Here is a 22,310-nt window from a genome sequence, read left to right on the forward strand (position 1 = left end):
TAAGATAAAAGTAATAAAGAAGAGACAAATAAATATAAGTTAATTATATGACCTGATCCACAAGCACACCACTATGCTGCCTAACTTTGTCGACCACTTCTTGTGCTGCAGCTCTACGTAAAGTGCTTATTGATTTACATGCCACTAAAAGAGGGTACATAAGAGCCTGAGAGAGTAATTGAATTTTCAGCAATGTTAGATGCCAAGTTATCAAGGGAAATAAAATTTCAAGCAACATTAAAGTTGATAACCAACTACATATAAGATTAACACAAAACAATATTACAACCATGCAAATTAAACTTTAAGCCTAAGAAAACTTTAAGACCTTCAAAGGACTCTCCCCTCTACAAAGAATAATATCACGCTAAAGGGACGAATCACCTTTTTCCTCGAGAAACCCAAACTACTAAAGCAATTTTGTACCATTTGAACCATAGATCTCAACAAATACGGACGAGAACCCAGCCAAGAGGACTCTCCACTCAACAGAAACATATTCAAATAATAGATCATCAATTCACCTTCCAAGGAAACCATTCCCACGGCTCTCCATGGAATTGAATTTAGATAGATTTTTCTTATCACAAATCGGACACTAACCAATCTAATCCACATATCATTAACTAAACTTACAACACGTTAGACTCTAACCAATCTCAACCTACCATTAACTAACGTTCTCAAAGAAGTAAGATCTACAATGTACAACTTCACAGACTTTATGTACCATGCAACCTGCAAGGTCTTAAAAATTATCTTCATATTTTATCCTGATTTCCCAGACATGTCGGACAGCTCCTCTAAATTATGCACTGATTACCAAAAAAAATCCTTCCATTAATCTAGATTCCATAGTGATTCTTAACTACATTCTTCTGATCTTATGTGCAGATGTATGTATGCACTCATGTATTTATACAGTAAAATATTAGCGACACAATTGAATATAGCACTGTCCTTTGACACTACCCTCTCATGGATTAAATCAGAGCGACAGGAAGACACGACGTAGATACCAAAACCGGTGTATATAGCACAATAAAAGATAATTATCCTAAACAACCAACTACTTTAAAAAGAGAAAGATATTGTCACTTCATAAAATTTGTACTCCACCTCAGGAGCGCATAGATTCTACCATACACAAAAAAAGGCTGCAAGAATCAGAGGATTACCCACCAAAAGTATCAATTCTATAAGTATATAATAAGTGCTTTCGGAATAGTTAAATACTTGCACTAGTGATGGTGGAATGAGTACATTAAATTAGAAAGAGAAAGAGAAAGAAGCCCTCAGTTTAACAATCCCAAGAAGATTTCAATATCATCATGCATCCCTTCATCACTACCAAGAACATCCTAAAGTGATGATTTCTGAATCACAGACCGTCAGAAACAAACCTGAGGATGACTTTGCCCTATTCGCACCAAAAGTGATTGTATCAGTTCTCTCACAGCATGGTTGTTTGAATGTATCCTGGCAATTATTTGAGGTAAAACAACCAGCCATGTGTTGATATTAACATGTGCAAATCCTTTCTGTAGAGCTATTTGAACATCAGCAGTAGCTCCATGGTTGAACCACAATGTGAGAAGACGGAGTATATCCTAAAGCAAATAGTAAGAAATAATTGTAAGTATTCTAGAGCCTTTGACATAGCGAAAAAGAAAGGGTTGTATCCAAAAGTGCATGTGAAGATGAAATGATTCTTAATATATAGGCATTGGCAATAAAACTTCCACAACTACTATTAATTAAAGGTGCAAACAAGCCAAGCTAAACACTTGGTCTATCAAGCTACGCTTAAAAATAAAATAAATAATAAACAAAAGCAAAAACCTTGAGATTAAAAATGTAGACTTGAACCCTGTTAGTAAAGGTTCGCGCACAAAAGGAGCTAGGGCAACAGATCCAATAATTCAATTGTATTAAATATGCAAAAATGTATTTGGGTCTACCCCTAGGCGATAATCCAATAAGTTCAAGTTTCTGGATCCAGTGATAGAAAGAACTGAGAAAAAACTTGGGGGAAGGAAAAAAGCCTTTCTATCTAAAGGAGGAAGAATTACTTTGATGGACTCGGTTTTGAGAGCAATCCCCATCTACTTTATGTCCTTGTTTAAGATCACTGAAGGGTAGCTACAAGGATTCATAAGATCATGAGAGATTTTTTATGAGACGGTTTTGGGAGCGATAATGATTCTCATCTAACAGCATGGAGCAATATGGCAAGACCAAAGGATAGAGGAGAGCTTGGAATTGGGAACTTGGAGCAAAGAAATAAGCTCTTAAGCAAAATGGCTTTAGAGATATCCTTTAGAAAAGCAAATCCTTGTCATTAAAGGTAAGTATGGCAACCAAACAAAAATGGATGGGATTCAAAAGTGATTTCCTAGGGTTCTCTTACAGGCTCTTGGAAAGCAATATCTAAGGAGTACTCTAAGTTCATTGATCACAAAAGTGGAAATGGAAAGACTATCCACTTTTGGGAGGATAAATGAGTTGAAGATAAACCATTTTATGAACTTTTCCCCAGGTTATATAGACCATGCAGAGGGAAGAATGCTTCTATTCAAGAGATGATTGCTTCTTCTTCCACTAATCTTAGCTGGGATTGGAAATTCAACTTTAATAGAAACCTTAAAGACACAGAAATTAAGACTTTATGAAATTAAGTGAATTCTTGGTCTAGTTGTCATCGATGAAACAAAGACGATAGAAGAGAGTAGAAGCTGGTGGGTTGTGGAAATTACTCTTGTAAATCTTATGCTAGAATTTTAAGCGAAGAAAACCACCATGATACTTTAAAGCAATTCATTTTAATTTGGAAGGCTAAAGTACCACCTAAATTTCAATTTTTCACTTGGACTCTGGCTCATGGTAGAGTAAATACAGCTGATTTTGTGGAAGGAAAGTTGGCTAACTTGCACCTTTCTCCTTCTTGGTGTGTTTTCTGTAAGAAATGCTTGGAGACAATTGACAATTTATTTTTGCATTGTCAAGTGGTAGGAAGTTTATGGGCTAACTTATGCAAGGAAGCTAAAATTAGCTGGGCTATCCCCAAAAACTGTGGAGATTTGCTTATGGAGAAGGATTTTGCCTTTCAGAGAGGAAAGCAAGCCAAGACCCTATGGAGTTGTATTGTTTTTGCAATACTTTGGGTGATTTGGAAAGAAAGGAATGTTCACATTTTTTAAGAAAAAATAGGCGAAGATGTTAGCGATTTATGGGAAAGGATTCGGCTCTTAGCATCTCTTTGGGCCTCGGTCTCTTAGGATTTTCATGATTCTTCACTTTTCTATATTCATCTAAATGAGGATGGCAGTTATCAATTAATTTGGCCTTGGGGATTTTATTGCTCAACTCATTTTTATCATCAATACATATATTTTTGTTTACTATTAAAAAATAAATAAATAAATAAATAATGTAAACATAATGTCTTTTTATTCTATTTAACATGTATAACTAATATAAAAGTAATAAATTATTTGAATTTGCATTCAATAAGTCAACCAGCATCAAATTAAAGCTCAAGCTCTATTTGCTTAGTCTTGCAGAATTTTTTACCAAGGCAAGCTCAAACAGTTCAATAAAGTTTAGTTCTAAAAAACCGAATTATCAATGAAGAAAACAAAGCATTCATACAAAATTTGGAATGTGAAATATCATTACCTGTAAACTATCATCGACACCTTTAGCATGTGCTGCACATGCTATTGAATGAAAATATCCATTGACCGCTGCAACAACATACTGTGAGGCAAACGAAGGGAAACCTCTTATGGTATAATGAGACATCACTGCTGTATTAAATAATGCCCATGTATGCCATGCTTTCCCCCATTTTACAGCACACTGAGTGGCATTCCTGAAGGCTGCACGAATTTCTATAACAGAAACAGAAGATCAAAAACATTTTCTCAGTAAAAAACAAATTATTAGGTTAAAGTGTTTAACTACCTGGTATAGATTCATCATCCAATCCTGGAGAAAGGGCCCATTGCCAAGTTCCAAGTCTACGGTATACACGGGCAACAAAGGGAACAGTTGTAACAGTACCACTGGTTAAGCCAGTTGCAGCAACTGGTTGAATATGTGGGGCATTCGAAAGCTCCATAGCCAATTTCTACAACAGCAGGTTTGCAACCAAAAAAGTATAAAACATGACAATTAAAATATGATATGAGTAGCTATAATGCTAGGAGAAAGAAGTGCTTATTAAACGTAGTCTTCTATTTGTTCATAAAGTGGTAATAGTGTATCGGTGTCTACATTGGCTTGCAAGCATTTATATAAGCCAAGAGATATCTATATTTTCTTATGATAGGAAATTACAATAAAATTAATTCACATGTGAACAAGAAGTCCACTAGATAGAGGTCAAAATAGAAAAAAGATCAGAAACTACTTTACAGATATTCCTTCAAACAGGTAAAGAAATTCAGAAAATCAAGATACTACCAGAGAGGAATACGCTATACCTGAAGCCTAGTAAATGCTTCCTTTCGCTTAAGATCATCCCCAAGTGCCCATTGATATTTTAAGTATGCCAGCATTACTTGAGGAGGCCCATGATACCGTACGTTTTCGGGAGAGGTTTCAGGGTCATACTAAATACATGATTTGAAATTTAAGTTAAATTAATCAGTAGGAAAAAGTATGAAAAAACATCAAAAATTAGAATCTCGCGGGTTACAAATGCATGATTTCAGACCTGTAAGAGTTTGACCAAAGTAGATCTAGCCTGACTAACTCGTCCATTTTTCCGACAAAGAGAAGCAAACTTGAGCCAAGTGTCAATGTCTTCAGTGGGTGGTAGTACAAGAGCTCTAACAGCCAAGAGTACTTGCCAGACCTAGACATTCAAGCAAAAGAAAGATTGGAGGGAATCAATGCAATTATTATTCAAAAATACTTCAAACTTAAGATATCACTCTTATTCAGACATAATCTGCTTTTGGCAATTATATCAACTGTATTCTGTTCGAGAGCAATGGGAAGAAAAAAGAAAGAAACAGAACTAGAACTGTAAAGCATATACCTCAACATTACGTTTTGCTCCTTGTATCCGCTCAGTCCACATATTGCGGATTATAGACCGCCGCCCTTCAGCAACAGGATTTCCCCCAGGAAGAGTACAGTAATCAATTACCTGTGTAAACCATCCCATTCCATATGTTACTACTTATATGTATCATCCAAGCTTTGGAAAAATGATTGCTACATTAGCAAAAGAAATATCCCCTCTCCATCCGCAGGAGAGAAAGAAAGTTTACAAACCTCCTCTAGTTCTGATAGCTGCTGAACACGGACCATATTGCTATATGCACGCTCATAGCTTTCCAGAACCTAAACAAGAGAAAATACTTAGACGACATAACACCCAAAAAATAGAATGTAAGAATTGAGAAATAATGCTTTAAAGTCTCTCACATGGTCACTCACATAGTGTATATACCCCTAGATGATGATGTACAAGTATATAGCACTGGATAATGATATATAAGTATACACCACTGGAAAAATCAAATTTTAACATTACAAATTTGAATTGTTAACACCAAGTTGGAAGTGAGCGACAATAGATGATGACCCTATTTAACAACTGAAATTCCATATACAAGCCAAGAACTCTCAATCATTATAATAGTCAATTCAATAGCAAACCTCTGCCATATATGTTTGTAATTCTTTGAGAAAACTTGTGGTTTTCAATGTATTTTTGAGAAAACTCAGGAGAGGTAACAGTCCCAAAATATAAACACACACACACACACACACAAAGTATCAGAAAAATTTGAATCTAAAGTAAACCGTTATTGCTTACATATCGAATTTCTTATCTAAGAACTTCAATATTATTCTTGAACAGTTAACTATCATCAGTAGTTTTTGGGTTTACATATCACTTAACAAGGCATCAATGTTAATTTGACCAAGATGTCCAGTGTCTTTAAATACTACCCTGTTTACCACGAGAAAAAAAAAAAAAAAAAAAACCTTCAACTAAGCAAAGACTTATGGAGTTATGAAACTGACCAAAGCAGCAAGCTCCGTAGCAAGGCATTTCCTAGCTCTCTCAACATATTCACGTGCTTCGTCATACTACAAGAAAAAAAGTACAAAAATAAATAACAATGCAGAGAGAGGAAAATGAATATAATTAAGGATAATATAGATCAAGTATACAGAATACCTTTCCTCTTCGAACTAATAATACAGCTCTAAAAAATGTACCATTACTGCTTCCATCACCACTAGCAGCAGTGTTACCCAGAACCCGGAGTTTTGTTTCATCACCATCATCTAAGCGAGACACATATTCTGACATTTGATCCCACTCCCCCATATTCCAAGCAGCATTTGCAGCCTGGGACAAGAACAATATAACAATAAGCATGAGCCAAAATAATGATGACATCACCAAAAACATTAAATACAACCATTGGTGCCATTTCTAGCCGCGCAGCTGGCTCAGCTGGAGTCCAATACTCTTTGCACAGGTTGTTAAGTTCTTCCCATCGAGCCAATGCTGCAAGGCAACGCATACGCCCTACAAAACATAACAAAACATATTGTTTCAAGAAATTAATACAGAACACAATGATCTCACAAACTCAACTTTGTAAGAGCAAGATATTCTGAGGAAATGTCTCAAAAAAGAAGGGCTGAAGATGACATCCTATCTTTAAATGAACTGTTTCAAAAGTATCAATATCAAGAAAGAAAGCACATATCTAAGTTCAATAGATTCATTTGACATACATTTGCATTTGATATCTACCAGAGATATATGAAAACATGATCGACTGTTTTGCCTTATTAATGGGGCAAGGTAGCCACCAAATTGTCAAGTGTGGGCTTACACTGACCAGCTCATGTGCCAATAATCTGATGGTCGACTGCAACACAAATTCATAACATCGATAGCCACATAGCATGGTAGATTTTTCTCCCAACCAAACCAGGAACCATTGATAATGTTTTAATGGAACCACCAAACAAGCATTTCTTAATTGGACCTAAGAGTTTTGTTACATCTCACTATTCCAAATTACTTCCACTCAGGCTTGATAGTTATGTCAATTTCAAGGGTGGTAGAGCATATTAAACATATTGAGATGGCATAGGTCCCACAGACACCCTTCTTTAGGCAACGACAGTGTTGGCATCAACGACAGTGTTCAATGGAACTGGGGAAAAAGTATGATTATAATATGAAAAGCTTGCAATGGCCCACAATGACTTCTTTTAATTATTTATTCAAAATAAGGAGTAAGATTCTCCTTATCCTGGACTAGTTAATGCCTGAACAAGATTGCAGCAGGCAGATTCGGTATTTTAGGATTGATAAGCAAATTTGATAGCACAGGTTGGCACCAATAGAACTACGTCGTGACACATTATCATTACAGAACCATTCAGCGAACCAAAATTGAGAAACAGTAGTCTGTTGCATTACTTTGAATATCAAATGTCAAATCAAAGTTCTTTAGATATTAGACCACTCATCTTATTATCATGCAGAATATCTCCAAAATACAGAAAGTATTTACCATACATTTCTAGAAAAGAAAAATAACCAAATATTAGCAGAAACCACCACAATACAATTGATACAGACCTAAAGTAGCTTCCAATACAAGATGTGGATTTGATGCTAGAGAAGCTTTGACAGTGTAAGCCTTGAGAGCATCATCCCACCGCTGCAATTTCTCATACCTAAATATGAAGAACAAAAAGGAGTAATCTTTTATTATTTGTATTGAGAAAAAAGAAAGGATCTTCTTTCTACCATGTTATCAATGTAAGATAAAAATAAGTATAATGACACAAGAAAACCAAGAAACAAGGTTAAAACTGCAATAAAATGAGAACCCATGCATGCTTTATTTGAGGGACAGAGAAAACAATACCATGACTCCTTCAATTGAACACCCAGGTTTTGTTGNCTTACATATCGAATTTCTTATCTAAGAACTTCAATATTATTCTTGAACAGTTAACTATCATCAGTAGTTTTTGGGTTTACATATCACTTAACAAGGCATCAATGTTAATTTGACCAAGATGTCCAGTGTCTTTAAATACTACCCTGTTTACCACGAGAAAAAAAAAAAAAAAAAAAACCTTCAACTAAGCAAAGACTTATGGAGTTATGAAACTGACCAAAGCAGCAAGCTCCGTAGCAAGGCATTTCCTAGCTCTCTCAACATATTCACGTGCTTCGTCATACTACAAGAAAAAAAGTACAAAAATAAATAACAATGCAGAGAGAGGAAAATGAATATAATTAAGGATAATATAGATCAAGTATACAGAATACCTTTCCTCTTCGAACTAATAATACAGCTCTAAAAAATGTACCATTACTGCTTCCATCACCACTAGCAGCAGTGTTACCCAGAACCCGGAGTTTTGTTTCATCACCATCATCTAAGCGAGACACATATTCTGACATTTGATCCCACTCCCCCATATTCCAAGCAGCATTTGCAGCCTGGGACAAGAACAATATAACAATAAGCATGAGCCAAAATAATGATGACATCACCAAAAACATTAAATACAACCATTGGTGCCATTTCTAGCCGCGCAGCTGGCTCAGCTGGAGTCCAATACTCTTTGCACAGGTTGTTAAGTTCTTCCCATCGAGCCAATGCTGCAAGGCAACGCATACGCCCTACAAAACATAACAAAACATATTGTTTCAAGAAATTAATACAGAACACAATGATCTCACAAACTCAACTTTGTAAGAGCAAGATATTCTGAGGAAATGTCTCAAAAAAGAAGGGCTGAAGATGACATCCTATCTTTAAATGAACTGTTTCAAAAGTATCAATATCAAGAAAGAAAGCACATATCTAAGTTCAATAGATTCATTTGACATACATTTGCATTTGATATCTACCAGAGATATATGAAAACATGATCGACTGTTTTGCCTTATTAATGGGGCAAGGTAGCCACCAAATTGTCAAGTGTGGGCTTACACTGACCAGCTCATGTGCCAATAATCTGATGGTCGACTGCAACACAAATTCATAACATCGATAGCCACATAGCATGGTAGATTTTTCTCCCAACCAAACCAGGAACCATTGATAATGTTTTAATGGAACCACCAAACAAGCATTTCTTAATTGGACCTAAGAGTTTTGTTACATCTCACTATTCCAAATTACTTCCACTCAGGCTTGATAGTTATGTCAATTTCAAGGGTGGTAGAGCATATTAAACATATTGAGATGGCATAGGTCCCACAGACACCCTTCTTTAGGCAACGACAGTGTTGGCATCAACGACAGTGTTCAATGGAACTGGGGAAAAAGTATGATTATAATATGAAAAGCTTGCAATGGCCCACAATGACTTCTTTTAATTATTTATTCAAAATAAGGAGTAAGATTCTCCTTATCCTGGACTAGTTAATGCCTGAACAAGATTGCAGCAGGCAGATTCGGTATTTTAGGATTGATAAGCAAATTTGATAGCACAGGTTGGCACCAATAGAACTACGTCGTGACACATTATCATTACAGAACCATTCAGCGAACCAAAATTGAGAAACAGTAGTCTGTTGCATTACTTTGAATATCAAATGTCAAATCAAAGTTCTTTAGATATTAGACCACTCATCTTATTATCATGCAGAATATCTCCAAAATACAGAAAGTATTTACCATACATTTCTAGAAAAGAAAAATAACCAAATATTAGCAGAAACCACCACAATACAATTGATACAGACCTAAAGTAGCTTCCAATACAAGATGTGGATTTGATGCTAGAGAAGCTTTGACAGTGTAAGCCTTGAGAGCATCATCCCACCGCTGCAATTTCTCATACCTAAATATGAAGAACAAAAGGAGTAATCTTTTATTATTTGTATTGAGAAAAAAGAAAGGATCTTCTTTCTACCATGTTATCAATGTAAGATAAAAATAAGTATAATGACACAAGAAAACCAAGAAACAAGGTTAAAACTGCAATAAAATGAGAACCCATGCATGCTTTATTTGAGGGACAGAGAAAACAATACCATGACTCCTTCAATTGAACACCCAGGTTTTGTTGAGCATAGGTCAGTATTCCGACTGCAGCCTAAGGACCAAATTTTTTTTTTAAATAACGAGAAAGATCAAAGTGCCATCAATGTAATAGCAAAAACAACAAAATCAGTAAATATCAGTTGTCTCTGAACCTCATGCTGATGTAACTGATTATTTATATGTATAAGTGCTTCAACTACAGCAACAGGATTAGCATCCATCTTCTTGGAAAGTGCACCCTCAAATTCCATTTCTTTGTAATGCAAAGCCTTGGCAAATGCACGACACTGAGATGCAGAGGCCAAAAAGAAACATAGAATATAAATTTAATCTCAGATTTAAAATTTATAATAGAAACATATAGATTCAAAATTTATCGCATGTCTTTTAGATCACACCTTTTCTGCAAGAGCCCCAAGGAGACGGATGTCTATAGGAAGAGGTTTCTCATCATGTTCCATGAACTCTGCCTGCAAGATAAGTTCATAAACACACATATATAAGGAAAAAAAATAAAGAAGAAGTATAAAATTAGTCTCATGCACAAGAAACACAAGATTACTGGAGTAAAAAGACTTCATAGAGTTTCTTCTTTTTACAATTATATTGCATGTAAGAAAAGGAAATTTTATTAACACTCTTAGAACGGAGTACATAACTCAATACTAAGTTTTGTATGAAGTCCGCCTACACTGCAGTATGAGGTCAATAACTCTCAAGTAAAACAATTAAAAATGGTGAGATCCACTAAGTTTCAAAATTTCAGCCATTATGGATTGAGATTATACGGGGAAAAACAAATGAGCTTTTGAGCATGCACAGGTATGCACAAAATCAAATTTGGTCATTACAAATGATTCTAGTCTCTAACCAAGAAAACGTGCAGGTTGCTCTCAATAATGCCGGAAAATTTTAAGATGTTTCTGTTTGATTAGCAGGTCACATGGTGGTAAAAAGAAGTGCTTTTTTCGAGTTCAAGAAATATAATGAGCCAAGACCCTTTTGGTTGATGTTTTCAGTAGAAAATTTTCAACAATTGCAGGAACGTCTTACAACACGAGTGGGAAAAATAGTGTCATTTTTCCATCTTCAGTTTGCCTCATCCTTTTTTGAGACTGTTAGCTTTGTCAGTGCTTAAAGGCTTGCCCGTCCACAAACTATATGTCTGCTCAGAATTTCTTTTGAAGGCTATGAAGTTAAAACGGGCAAACAACATTTGGCATGTGAATTTATTCCTTCTTTTTTCTTCTTTCCAGAAACATATGAATACTTGACAGCTTAAGCTTATATAAATTAAGATTCAGGACCACAAGCACTCTTCAATACTGAATGTCTTTCCTCAACGAAACACTTTGCATGTTTACTGGCAACCATTTTAATGGAGATCTCAATTCAAGAGACCACTAGGGGTAAATATGTTAGATGCTTCTGTAGGATTTAGGACTCCTAAGTTTATTATTATTTTTATTTGTGTTATTTCCTTTTTTAATTACATTTTCATAGACAATTAGGATTTTCATTCTAAGCCCATAAAAAGGCTTAGGGTTATTTGGAAAGACATATTTTGAAGCTTAATTAAAAATACTGTTCCCTACTTATTTTCGCTCTGAATTTCTCTCTTAACTTTCCTAGATTTTTTCTTGTCTATTTATCTTTTTCTTTTTGTTTTTCACCTTCTCTTCCTACATTCTATATTTTTCCATTTTGATTTTCAGATTTTAAAATTACTGAAACAATCAGAACAAACATAGATTATGAGGTTATATTGCAACATTTGGCAAATAAATTATTTTCCTGAAGCACTTCAAGTAATAATTTTATCTCCTCTGAGACTCCAGTATCTAACACTAATAACAGATATAATACATGNATTTAGGACTCCTAAGTTTATTATTATTTTTATTTGTGTTATTTCCTTTTTTAATTACATTTTCATAGACAATTAGGATTTTCATTCTAAGCCCATAAAAAGGCTTAGGGTTATTTGGAAAGACATATTTTGAAGCTTAATTAAAAATACTGTTCCCTACTTATTTTCGCTCTGAATTTCTCTCTTAACTTTCCTAGATTTTTTCTTGTCTATTTATCTTTTTCTTTTTGTTTTTCACCTTCTCTTCCTACATTCTATATTTTTCCATTTTGATTTTCAGATTTTAAAATTACTGAAACAATCAGAACAAACATAGATTATGAGGTTATATTGCAACATTTGGCAAATAAATTATTTTCCTGAAGCACTTCAAGTAATAATTTTATCTCCTCTGAGACTCCAGTATCTAACACTAATAACAGATATAATACATGGGTAAAACAGACATACCAAGTTAAGAAGTGTTGCCAGAATTTCAGGAGGAATATTTGGAGAGGAAAAAGCCATCTCTAAACTCCGAACTAACTGTTTCTGACTAGATTCATGCAGTTGTGACCAACAACTAACAAAACCAGCAGCAAACAACTCCCGCCCAAGAAAAGGCTGCAGAAGCTGAGGATCAGAACCTAAAATCCAAAGGCACACAAATGCAGGTCACAACTATAACCATACCTGTAATTGTGCCAGTCTTGCACAGGTTCGCAATGCTGGAGAAGGTGATTCCTTTAAGAGCTCAATGCTAAAATGCCTCATCCATTCTGCCCAGTCTTCTTTGGTACTTCGCTGAGAAGCCTCTCCAGCAGTGCGTAAACGGCCATCATTTACCTACAAGAAACTCATTTTAATTATAAAAAATAAAAAAAGTTTGCAATACCACTGATTAACTAAAACTGTGTATGCAAGCTCAATTTAATTAGCAACAAGTGACAAAGAGACATGTCGAAACATATAGATCAGTGAATAGGTCAAAATTTCATTGACTTCTCCTGAGGTTTGACTTAATTATAGGTGGACCCTCTGATAGGAAAAATATGCAAAAACCTGCCTCGCAAAGAAAGTATTTGATAAAATTTATAAAACTTTAGCATATATCTCTGACAAAGAGGGCGAAGACACTTTTCAAAATGCAAGGGAAAGTCTGAAAAATTTCAAAACTAGTGAGGTCCACATTATTTTAGCCGAACTGTGGGGGAAGTCAATGAAATTTTCCCATCAGAACGTAATTATTTCTAACATACTATTTTCTATTTTATAGCAATAACAATTGTTTTCTTTTTCTTGTTCTTTTTTTTATATATAAGAAATGGTAGATTTGTATTATAAGTGAAAATTTGCAAAACAAAAAACCAAGTTTTGGTTAATAAAACTTCTTATCATATTGTTTTACGAATAAAATTCTCTTGTAGATGGAAAGTACTAATGAGTAAGCCTTTTACTGAAAAAAACAAGTCAATTGGCCTGTCCTATTGTATATTCTGGCTACACCCGTGCATATGATGCATGAAACAGGAGGCAATTGCCTAGGCACCAAGGCTTATGTCTCGGAGCCTTAGCTGTCACCTAGACAGGGCTTGCCTAAGCTTTCGTACAGCTTAGATGTAACAGAATCAGCAATGTATGTTACTAAGCACAAAATTGCAAGAGAATTATTACCTGATGGCCTCTAAGTTGTTTCTGCACATCGGTCCCATCTTCATAAGGGTCACTCTCAACATCATTTAATGGGTCACTAATAACTTCAACTGGAACTCGTCGACTTAATCTTTGTGCAGCGATACTCCCCAAAATTAGAGGTTCGCGTCTCCTTAAGCGTCCTTCAATCTCCTCAAATTCCTTATGCTGAAAACAGAAGTACCTTCATACTCAATGTAGAAAGGCAAGAAAAGTTCCTCAGATGAAAAATGAATGTGGCAAAATAAGATATGTACCCGTAACCGATATTTCAACAGAAGTTTGTGTATTGATGGGATAAAGATAGTGAAGTCCTCTCCAAGGGCATGAGCCAAACAACAAAGTGCATCAACAGCGTCCTTTCGGAGCTCATCATTCTTCCTATAAATCACAAATCCACAAAGTTGGAAGTTGAAGATGAAACAAAATAAAAAAGTAGGTATCTACCATATAGACAAGTCCAGCATTGGCAAATTCAATATACCATACAAACTTAAATCAGCACCTAGAAAAGAATCTAGCACACATATGACCTTAAGAATTGTCCAAATTTGTATACCAAAGGAAAAAGAAAATAAATCAAATCAAGCCCAATACCAACTACCTCTTAATGGTCAATATAAAGGCCTGATTAAGAAAACAACATAGTTGTAACCATGCAACCAATTTCAGCAATCACGACAAAATTAGAGCAAAAATAAATTAAACAAGGTTGAGAGTAGACTGGTTTTATCTGATAAATCATTTGGGTGGAATTTTGAATTTTTTAGACTTAAAAGATGAGGAAGATAGTTAACATCCCTTCTGCCTCAAATAGAGAACATCATCTGGATGATATGAAAGAGGAACATAAAGCATGAAATCTAGAACCATCAGGGTATTTTACTTTGAACATACTTTATTTGGTCAATCAATGATGCTTCTTGGTATAATTTCCACTTTTACAGCTTAGAAGGAAGGCAAAAGTTTCATCTAAAGTTCAACTTCTGTCTTGGCTGTTAACTCATGAGGAAGTTCAATACAATAGATGTGATTCAATCAAAATGGCTTGTGATTTATCTTTCTCCAAACTGAAGTGTTTAAGGGTAGGAAGGAAGTAGGAAACTATAATCTTTTGTTTCTTCAATATTCTGTAGCTTTAAAGTTATGGTTAGGTCATTCCAAAGTCTTGTCTCTCAATCCTCATTAAATTTCAATGCATTTGGAGGATGCACGAAAGCTATTTGGGGTATTGATAAAAACCCACTCCAATAACCCAACAATTTGGGCAGGGCCATGGGTCTTTCATGGGTTTGGGTAAAACTCTCCTTGGAAAGCCGGCTTGCTAAAGGAGGGTGCCCAAGCCTTTATAACCCACATGCCCACCCTTTTCCCTTTCAATGTGGGATCCTAACAGGTATCTGGAATTAAAGAAAAGAAAGAATCTTTGAAAAAGCTATTTGGGTCTAATTCTATCAGGGTCATTCTGTCCTTCAAGTTATTGCTTCCCCCAAATGGTTGTTACAAGCAAAGGCACTTATAATTCAAAAATACAAAGCCTAAACAGAATCCCAAAATTCGACTTCGCCTCATCAAAGTGAAACTCCTATCCTATGTGGTTATCAAAATCATTTCTCGGCATCTTTATGGCTTTTTGTTCTGTATATCTAAAAGACACTTAATTCTCATCCAACAAAACTTGGAAGCAGCTATTTTTTTAATAAATTATGAAAGATTTAACTAGAAGTATTAATTGCAAAGAGAAGAAGTTGTAGTTGACAAAATAAAAGGCAAAAAAAAAAAAAAAAAAGACTAAGGATTTCAGAAAACTAAATAAGTTACAACAGAAACCCAATCCCTTCGCATAAAGAATGAAAGGAATCCTCAAATTGCTTTGTAACCGAAGCCTGTGAAGAAGTGTGTGAAAGAGAGACAAGATTGTCTAGCTGATGCATAGATAACAGTAACATGATTCAAAAAGTTTAGGAAAGAATACTTGAGGAATAATGTTATTTTGATTACGTTTATCTTAGGATTTCAATGTGTTCTAATTTAGCATTATCTAGGAATTAGGTTATCTTCTTTGGATTATATTTATAGACTTTAAGTTAATAATTGAAGGCAACTTGTTTTGATAAACAGAAGTATATGAAGATTATCTCCTATATAGATTCTGCTCTTCTCTAATCACTACTTTTTTGTATCATCTACCTAAATTTTCTCCCATTTCCTCCCTTTTTCCGTTCTTTCACTTTCTATCTCTCTGTCCTGTCCAACATCACTAGGGTTCTAATTTTTAGATTTTTTTGGGACTTAAGGGTCCGTTTGTTACACTCTTCCGAATACTATTATGGGTTTTCCCAATAAAGTTAAAGAGTAAAATTGACTTATTCTCAAAATATTATTATATTATTCAATTTTTTTAAACCCCCTAAATTTGTTAATTTAACTAAACACCCCCAAATATTTTTTTAAAAATTGCAAAAACACCCCAGCAACACACATTTACCAGATTCCGGTCACCACTGCCGAAAGCTGGCCAGAATCTGGTATAATTCAGCCGGTAGTGCGCCGATCTAGCCTTTTCTGGCCAGATCTACGGCCAAAGATCTGGCTGTAGCCAGTCGTCAACGACGGCACAAAAATGGTCTTCATTGACCATCAACGACGGCCACATCTTTGGCCGTCGTTGACAACCAAATGCGACCAGATCTGGCTTTTTCTGGCCAGATTCACCGTGGATCTGGCTGGAAAAGGCCATATCGACACACGACCGGCAAGATCCAGCCGGTAATGCGTCGATACGACGACTCCGACCACCCTCCGGAGGTGGTGGCGGCTGTTCGTATTTAATGGGTGGGTTGGGGGTATTTTTGTTAACTTTTAATATTTTATTATAGGGGTGTTTAGTAAATAAACAAACATAGGGGGTATTTTTGTTAATTTCCAAATCCTAAATCGTAATACCCACCTAATTTAACTTTTTTTTAAATATTATTCTAAAAAGTATCAAAAAAATGAACCAAACGGACCCTAAGCTTTTGGTTAGAAAGATCTCCCGGCCTTTTTGCTCATTGTATTCCATCAGATTTATGTGGACAACAAGTTCACTTCATTCAAATCATTTTTTCTGTGCATACAAAGTTTAAACAATTTATTATTAAAAAAAGAAGAAAAAAAAATGCTCTCCAATTGCTCAAGTAAAATTCTCCACTTGACAAAAACTAACGGCAGCTTTTGAATCTCAACCCAACTGGGAACAATTAAACAAAGTTATCCTACTGATTAATCCCTCTCAACCTAAGCCCTTGGATACTACACCTAAGCACAAATACAAACATAAGCATAAACAAAAGCAAGCTTTTTGATCACATAATTGAAATTAGGGAAGTGGAAACTAACCCATCCAAGACCAGCTTTAAGTGGTGCACAAGAGCAGATATATGACCAGTAACCTAAGGGAAAAAGCAATAACAAAAAATGAAAAAAGAACCACCAAAAAAAAACAATTGAGAGAAATTCAGGGGGGGAAAGTGAAATTCGAATATACAAAGAAATCTTATTCTAGAATCAATTGGACAAAGCTAAGGTGCCAACCTGCACACGAGGTATCAATCTAGTCAAAGTTTTGATAGCTGCACGCCTTATATCCACAGAAGCATCCACTTTAAACAATCGAATAAGTGCAGGAAGAAGCAGATGCATATGCTCATCCAGCGTCCCTATATCATGTAATTGCAATGAGACCTTTTACCAGGTTGCAACTTTATATATATATATATATATATATATATAGACTCTATGAACACGATGGTTTTTATACTAATTACGACACAACTTGGGGATCATCAAACAAATGGACTTTGAATGGTTAAGAATATACCCTGCAACTATCATCTCAAAGTCTATTAATCATGCATGAAAATGTGGTCTCAATGATGCACAGTCCACTGATCTAATGGTCAACTTCGAATCGTAATATGTCAAAAATGAGGGGCATTGCATGAATGCAAGCTTGAAATATAGCAAAGCGATATTTTTATAGCTCCCTCGAGTTCCATAACGGATCCTATCTTGTATCATTTTTTGAATTTAACATCATGATTCCAACCAATGAGCCTTTCCAAGCTCCATACTAGAAATTATTTAAACAGATTTTTTCTTCAAGCAAGCCTTCTGTCTGCTCTCTTCTAATGACTCAAATTATTCTTTTTCTTATATTTTCTGGTGGAAGATAACGGCCAAAATTGATTAGGTGATATTTAAAATCAATACACAAGTCTCACAAGACATAAGAAACTAAGAATTAAGAGAATCTACAAAAATGCCTCAATAAGAGGCACAAGGCCGACACAAAAGAAGCACTCCAAACCTACCAAAAAGCCCTCAGCACCTTTTCTTCAGAACACATTAAAGCACCACAAATGTTGTAAACACTACGGCAAAATGACCTTAATTGACTTTTAATGGCAGAACCACATTGGTAATAGAGGAAGTAATTAAATAACTAAAAAGCTGCATATGAATATTTCTTAAATTATAATTCTTCATATCATGATCCCTCCAGTAATTTCTTTTACACACTGGTTTCCCTAAATCAAATATTCTAGGTCCACCACAGTTCTGAGGTCCAACCACCAGCAGTAATCAGTCAGAAGAGTATAAAACTCAAGTCATACCATACTAACAAATTTTTGACTTTCTTCGGCCCTACAAAAAGAAAACAAATAGCACAGATCCACACATCCAAATGATGTTTTTTTTTTTTTTTTGGCATAAATTCTATGAAATAAATTAACTCTTCTGTCAAACTAAAAGAAAAGAGAGAACAAAAATTTCTCTTTTATTTCATGGTGTTTACTTTTTCTTTTTAAACATGATAAGTAACCCACGGTTAACATAAAGTCGATAGATTGAATGACTAATTCCAAACGGCATTTTACTTTTAGATTGAAAATTAGTACCAAGTTCAAACTACAAATGATTATTCTTTTCACTATATACTTCATCACTGGACCAAAAAAAAACACCGGTTCAGATGAGCAAGATGTTAAATAATTAACAAATTATCATGAGATAGAGAAAACCAACCACCAAACACTTCAAGGGTGTGGAGAATGTCAAGAACATAGGTGTAGTCATTGCACCGTTCAGCATCACTTAAAACTTGAATGCAACATGGAAGAATAACAGGAAGATGTGTTCTGAACTCATCATTAAGGGCCAAGCAAAGCTGCTCCACAAGATGCAGAACCTGCACAAAAGGGAAAGAATCCAAGGAAGCATTGAGAATGGAACACATAAATATATCAAACAATACACATGCATATTATTATCATAACTGCTGATAAAAAACGCACAGAAAATATACATACCGGAAGACCACGAGAAGTACGATTAGTAGCTGGCAAACTGAAGGATGACCATAATTCAGAAATTAGAGAGAACAATTCTTGCAAATATTTACGAATGTGCTGCACAAGAACATAGAATTCCATATATCCTGATACCCATAAAAACCAAAAAGTAATTAAATGAGCCAAAACATTTCACATCTATATATACCTGTCGTACTATAGACACAAGAGTTCCAAGCTTCCATGTTATATAATCCTTCAGATAATCATCACATGTACGAACTGTGAGAAAGAGATCAGGCAGCACCTACAGGAAAATGACCAAGGGAAACTACAGGTCACCAAGCATAACCCAATCAAAGTTGTCAAGAAAGATAATGAATTTCAGCACAAGGAAAAGAAATATTCAAGAATAAAATCAAAAACAAAACTTCACCAAACACAAGGTTATCCCCCAAAATTTTAAATCCTCAGTTTCAGATCAAGGATAGGCATTCAAAGATACCCATTTTTTCCAGCAAATGTTAATTCGTCTAAATACTTACCTTAGATTACAAACATACTACAGTTTCAAGATTTTGAACTTTTTTTTTCCTTGTTTAGTAGAAAGAAAGTATGAAAAAATAATTTTCACATGATATATCATGCTCCGGAAACTAAAGTTCCTACCAAAGAGTATGGTTTTGCAGAAGAGAGCTTATTATTACTAAGAAGTTAGAAGACAAACCTTTGGTAAGTATGGAACACAACCAAGGCCCATTGACTAACCTCGCAAGGAAACATATAAAATTAATAAACATCATGTAAGACAATAAAGAAAATAACAATAACAGAGAAAGAAAATAGAATTCTTTAAATTAAAGATACCTTAAATATGAACATAAGAGATCCTACCACCTTTTGGTGGTAACTAGCAAGCGAAGGATCCCTAAGAATTCGCATGAGAGAATTTATAGCAACCTGAAATTCATGGGCTCATAGAGAAATTAAGACGAGCTAGAAAAAAATACTACATAACAGGTATAACTGCTATGATTTTATTTTTTAAATATTACCGTAGAATAATAATCTTCAGTTGTAGCGAATGATGGCCAAAGGTCCATTGGTAACTCATCCACTGAAGGAATGTGTTGGCCAGAATCACTGGCAGCACGGGTAGCTTCTCCATGCGACCCTGATAGTTGCTGATTTCTTTTATGCACATGAGGATCCAAAGCACCTATAATCCCAAGCACCTGGTGGTGTCCAAAAATGCTTTTAGCATGGCAACACATTTAGAGGATATAACAAAGCATTCCAGTCCAAAATTATACCTTTAACACTTCCCGTCTTGTAGACCAAACTAACTCACCATTCAACATTTTCAAGAGCAAGACAAGTAATTGTGGGTATTCATTATATGGAGATATCGCATACCTGCCAAAATCGTACAACAAAATGTTTTAGGAGTACCCTTTTTTATTGGATGAGAAACATGGAACTAAACATACTAAATCATATGGATAGATACAAAGATGGAGAACCAACAGCCCACCACAAAATGGTAAAACAAAACAGATATTAAAAGTACATATAGAGGATATTACAAGCATTAAAACCAAAAATGTCTACATAGTGGGTACTGAATTTATTCCAACTAAAGGAGTAGAAAATATTTTCCTAATTCCCTAAAAGATTGCCATGCACCTAGTTAAAATTGTTGCCATGTCATAACCAATATCGTACTATGTTACCTATACAGTTGATTTTGCAGAAAGGCATCCATAAACATGTAAAATGCATCAGTGTAGAAGGAAAAAACACATTTCATTCGTGAGTCATCAAATATGGGAATCAATTATTAAAAAGTGACTTCAAAAATTGGTTCATTGAACAGAAAGTGAATGTGCATAATCTCCATCTTTATCAAAAGTGACGCAAAATTTAACTCTTAAGAAAATTATTGACCATAAATCAACAAAAGAGGCATCCCACATACCCAGTGCTCTGGATAACTTGTCCAAGAGTTGTCACAGCCACTTCACGTTTTGCCACAGCTGCTCCATCCAATAAAGCTTCAACAATTAGAGGCATAACTTCGGATACATACTGTCTCATTCCAAAACCACCCTAAACAAAAGTAAGAGTGCAAAACCCTATCAGAAATCATTTTATGTGAGCCGAATAAGCTTAATTGTATTGCAATTAGGCTAGGATACTTATCATATACCCTAATAAACTATAACATCAGATAATGATTAAAAAAATATTTTTTTTATTAGACACAATAAAAGTTTCTTCATTTAATATATTCTACATAGGGGTGAACCAAAAGTCAGAATCAAAGAGAAAGGTAAACACGAATGCAACGACTTCACTACAAACTCACTCAAAGAGAGCGAGAAATTTAACAGCCAGCTCTGAAGTTGGTTAGTGTACTCGAGTTCTTCTCAATCAAACATGTACCAGTTAAACACAATTTATAACTTGACTCAAGCATTATTTCAAATAAAAGTTACGAGTACAAGTTTACCCACCACTCTAGCAAGATCCCCAACGGTTACAAGAACTCCACTAATAATGCCATTATTGGCATTGATCCCAGTACCCTCAAGAAGTCTCGCCAAAAGTGCCTGCAAAATCCAGATACTCACCACATGAAGGAGGAAAAAGAGCATTAAATATTATTAATAAAAAATTTAAAAAAAAAAAAAAAAAAACTTCTCAGGAAAGGAAGAATGAATAGTACGAGATATAACCATAAGTAGCACATGAGTGACAAAACCTTGTGTATTGGAGTGATGTATGGACGTATTAGCCTCTCACAGTTGCGTATCAAGCAACCAAGTAACTTCGCACTTTCTTCTCTGCATTTGTTATCTGCACTGCTGACGCCGCAAGAGAAGTCAATATATGGCACTTTAACTTCAAAAAAGCATAATATATGTTCTTTTCTCTAGCCCAGATAAAGCAAAACACAATTGACAAAAATAATTTCAAAAATAGCCATCAACAATTGTAAGTTAGGTTTGTTTTTCATCTAAAATCGGATAATATTTTAATTGGTCTAAAATCTAGATAGACTTGATGTATGAATCTAAATGACTTTTTATTTTTACAACATCTGAACATAAATACTAAATTGTCTGTTTTTACACACCAAATATTTCTAAAAACTAATATTTTAACATATATATCTTTACAGATGATAAATGGCATTTTATCTAAAAAAAGGCTAAAAAAAAGCTATAATCTCAATTACTTTATTTAGATAATTCATTTTAGAAGTAAAGAAAATACTATTTTAGTACGAAATTCAACTAATTATATAATACAAAAAAATTCATCTGATTGTATAATACACAGTTTTTTTTAATTTAATTTTGTTAGTCA

General features: G+C 34.7%; 1 protein-coding gene across 1 annotated transcript in view; it reads right to left on the reverse strand.

Annotated features, from left to right (window-relative positions):
- The window catches only part of LOC116132315 (serine/threonine-protein kinase TOR), a 47,057-nt gene that overhangs the window by 9,455 nt on the left and 15,292 nt on the right, over window positions 1-22,310 (reverse strand). Inside the window, exons 19-44 of the mRNA XM_031417970.1 lie at window positions 19,806-19,898; window positions 19,666-19,701; window positions 19,147-19,245; window positions 18,957-19,055; window positions 18,673-18,835; window positions 17,179-17,303; window positions 16,984-17,036; window positions 13,860-13,983; window positions 13,585-13,770; window positions 12,604-12,756; window positions 12,382-12,534; window positions 10,460-10,531; window positions 10,214-10,348; window positions 10,052-10,113; window positions 9,761-9,858; window positions 8,580-8,689; window positions 8,333-8,506; window positions 8,176-8,241; window positions 5,287-5,355; window positions 5,048-5,158; window positions 4,721-4,861; window positions 4,488-4,616; window positions 3,967-4,132; window positions 3,679-3,893; window positions 1,404-1,610; window positions 53-166 (exon numbers count right to left, since the gene is read on the reverse strand). Coding sequence (XP_031273830.1) covers window positions 53-166; window positions 1,404-1,610; window positions 3,679-3,893; window positions 3,967-4,132; window positions 4,488-4,616; window positions 4,721-4,861; window positions 5,048-5,158; window positions 5,287-5,355; window positions 8,176-8,241; window positions 8,333-8,506; window positions 8,580-8,689; window positions 9,761-9,858; window positions 10,052-10,113; window positions 10,214-10,348; window positions 10,460-10,531; window positions 12,382-12,534; window positions 12,604-12,756; window positions 13,585-13,770; window positions 13,860-13,983; window positions 16,984-17,036; window positions 17,179-17,303; window positions 18,673-18,835; window positions 18,957-19,055; window positions 19,147-19,245; window positions 19,666-19,701; window positions 19,806-19,898 — 3,153 coding nt within the window. The remainder of the gene's footprint in view (window positions 1-52; window positions 167-1,403; window positions 1,611-3,678; window positions 3,894-3,966; window positions 4,133-4,487; window positions 4,617-4,720; window positions 4,862-5,047; window positions 5,159-5,286; window positions 5,356-8,175; window positions 8,242-8,332; window positions 8,507-8,579; window positions 8,690-9,760; window positions 9,859-10,051; window positions 10,114-10,213; window positions 10,349-10,459; window positions 10,532-12,381; window positions 12,535-12,603; window positions 12,757-13,584; window positions 13,771-13,859; window positions 13,984-16,983; window positions 17,037-17,178; window positions 17,304-18,672; window positions 18,836-18,956; window positions 19,056-19,146; window positions 19,246-19,665; window positions 19,702-19,805; window positions 19,899-22,310) is intronic.

The sequence above is a fragment of the Pistacia vera genome, unplaced genomic scaffold (genome assembly GCF_008641045.1).
Source record: "Pistacia vera cultivar Batoury unplaced genomic scaffold, PisVer_v2 Contig250, whole genome shotgun sequence".
NCBI lineage: Eukaryota > Viridiplantae > Streptophyta > Magnoliopsida > Sapindales > Anacardiaceae > Pistacia > Pistacia vera.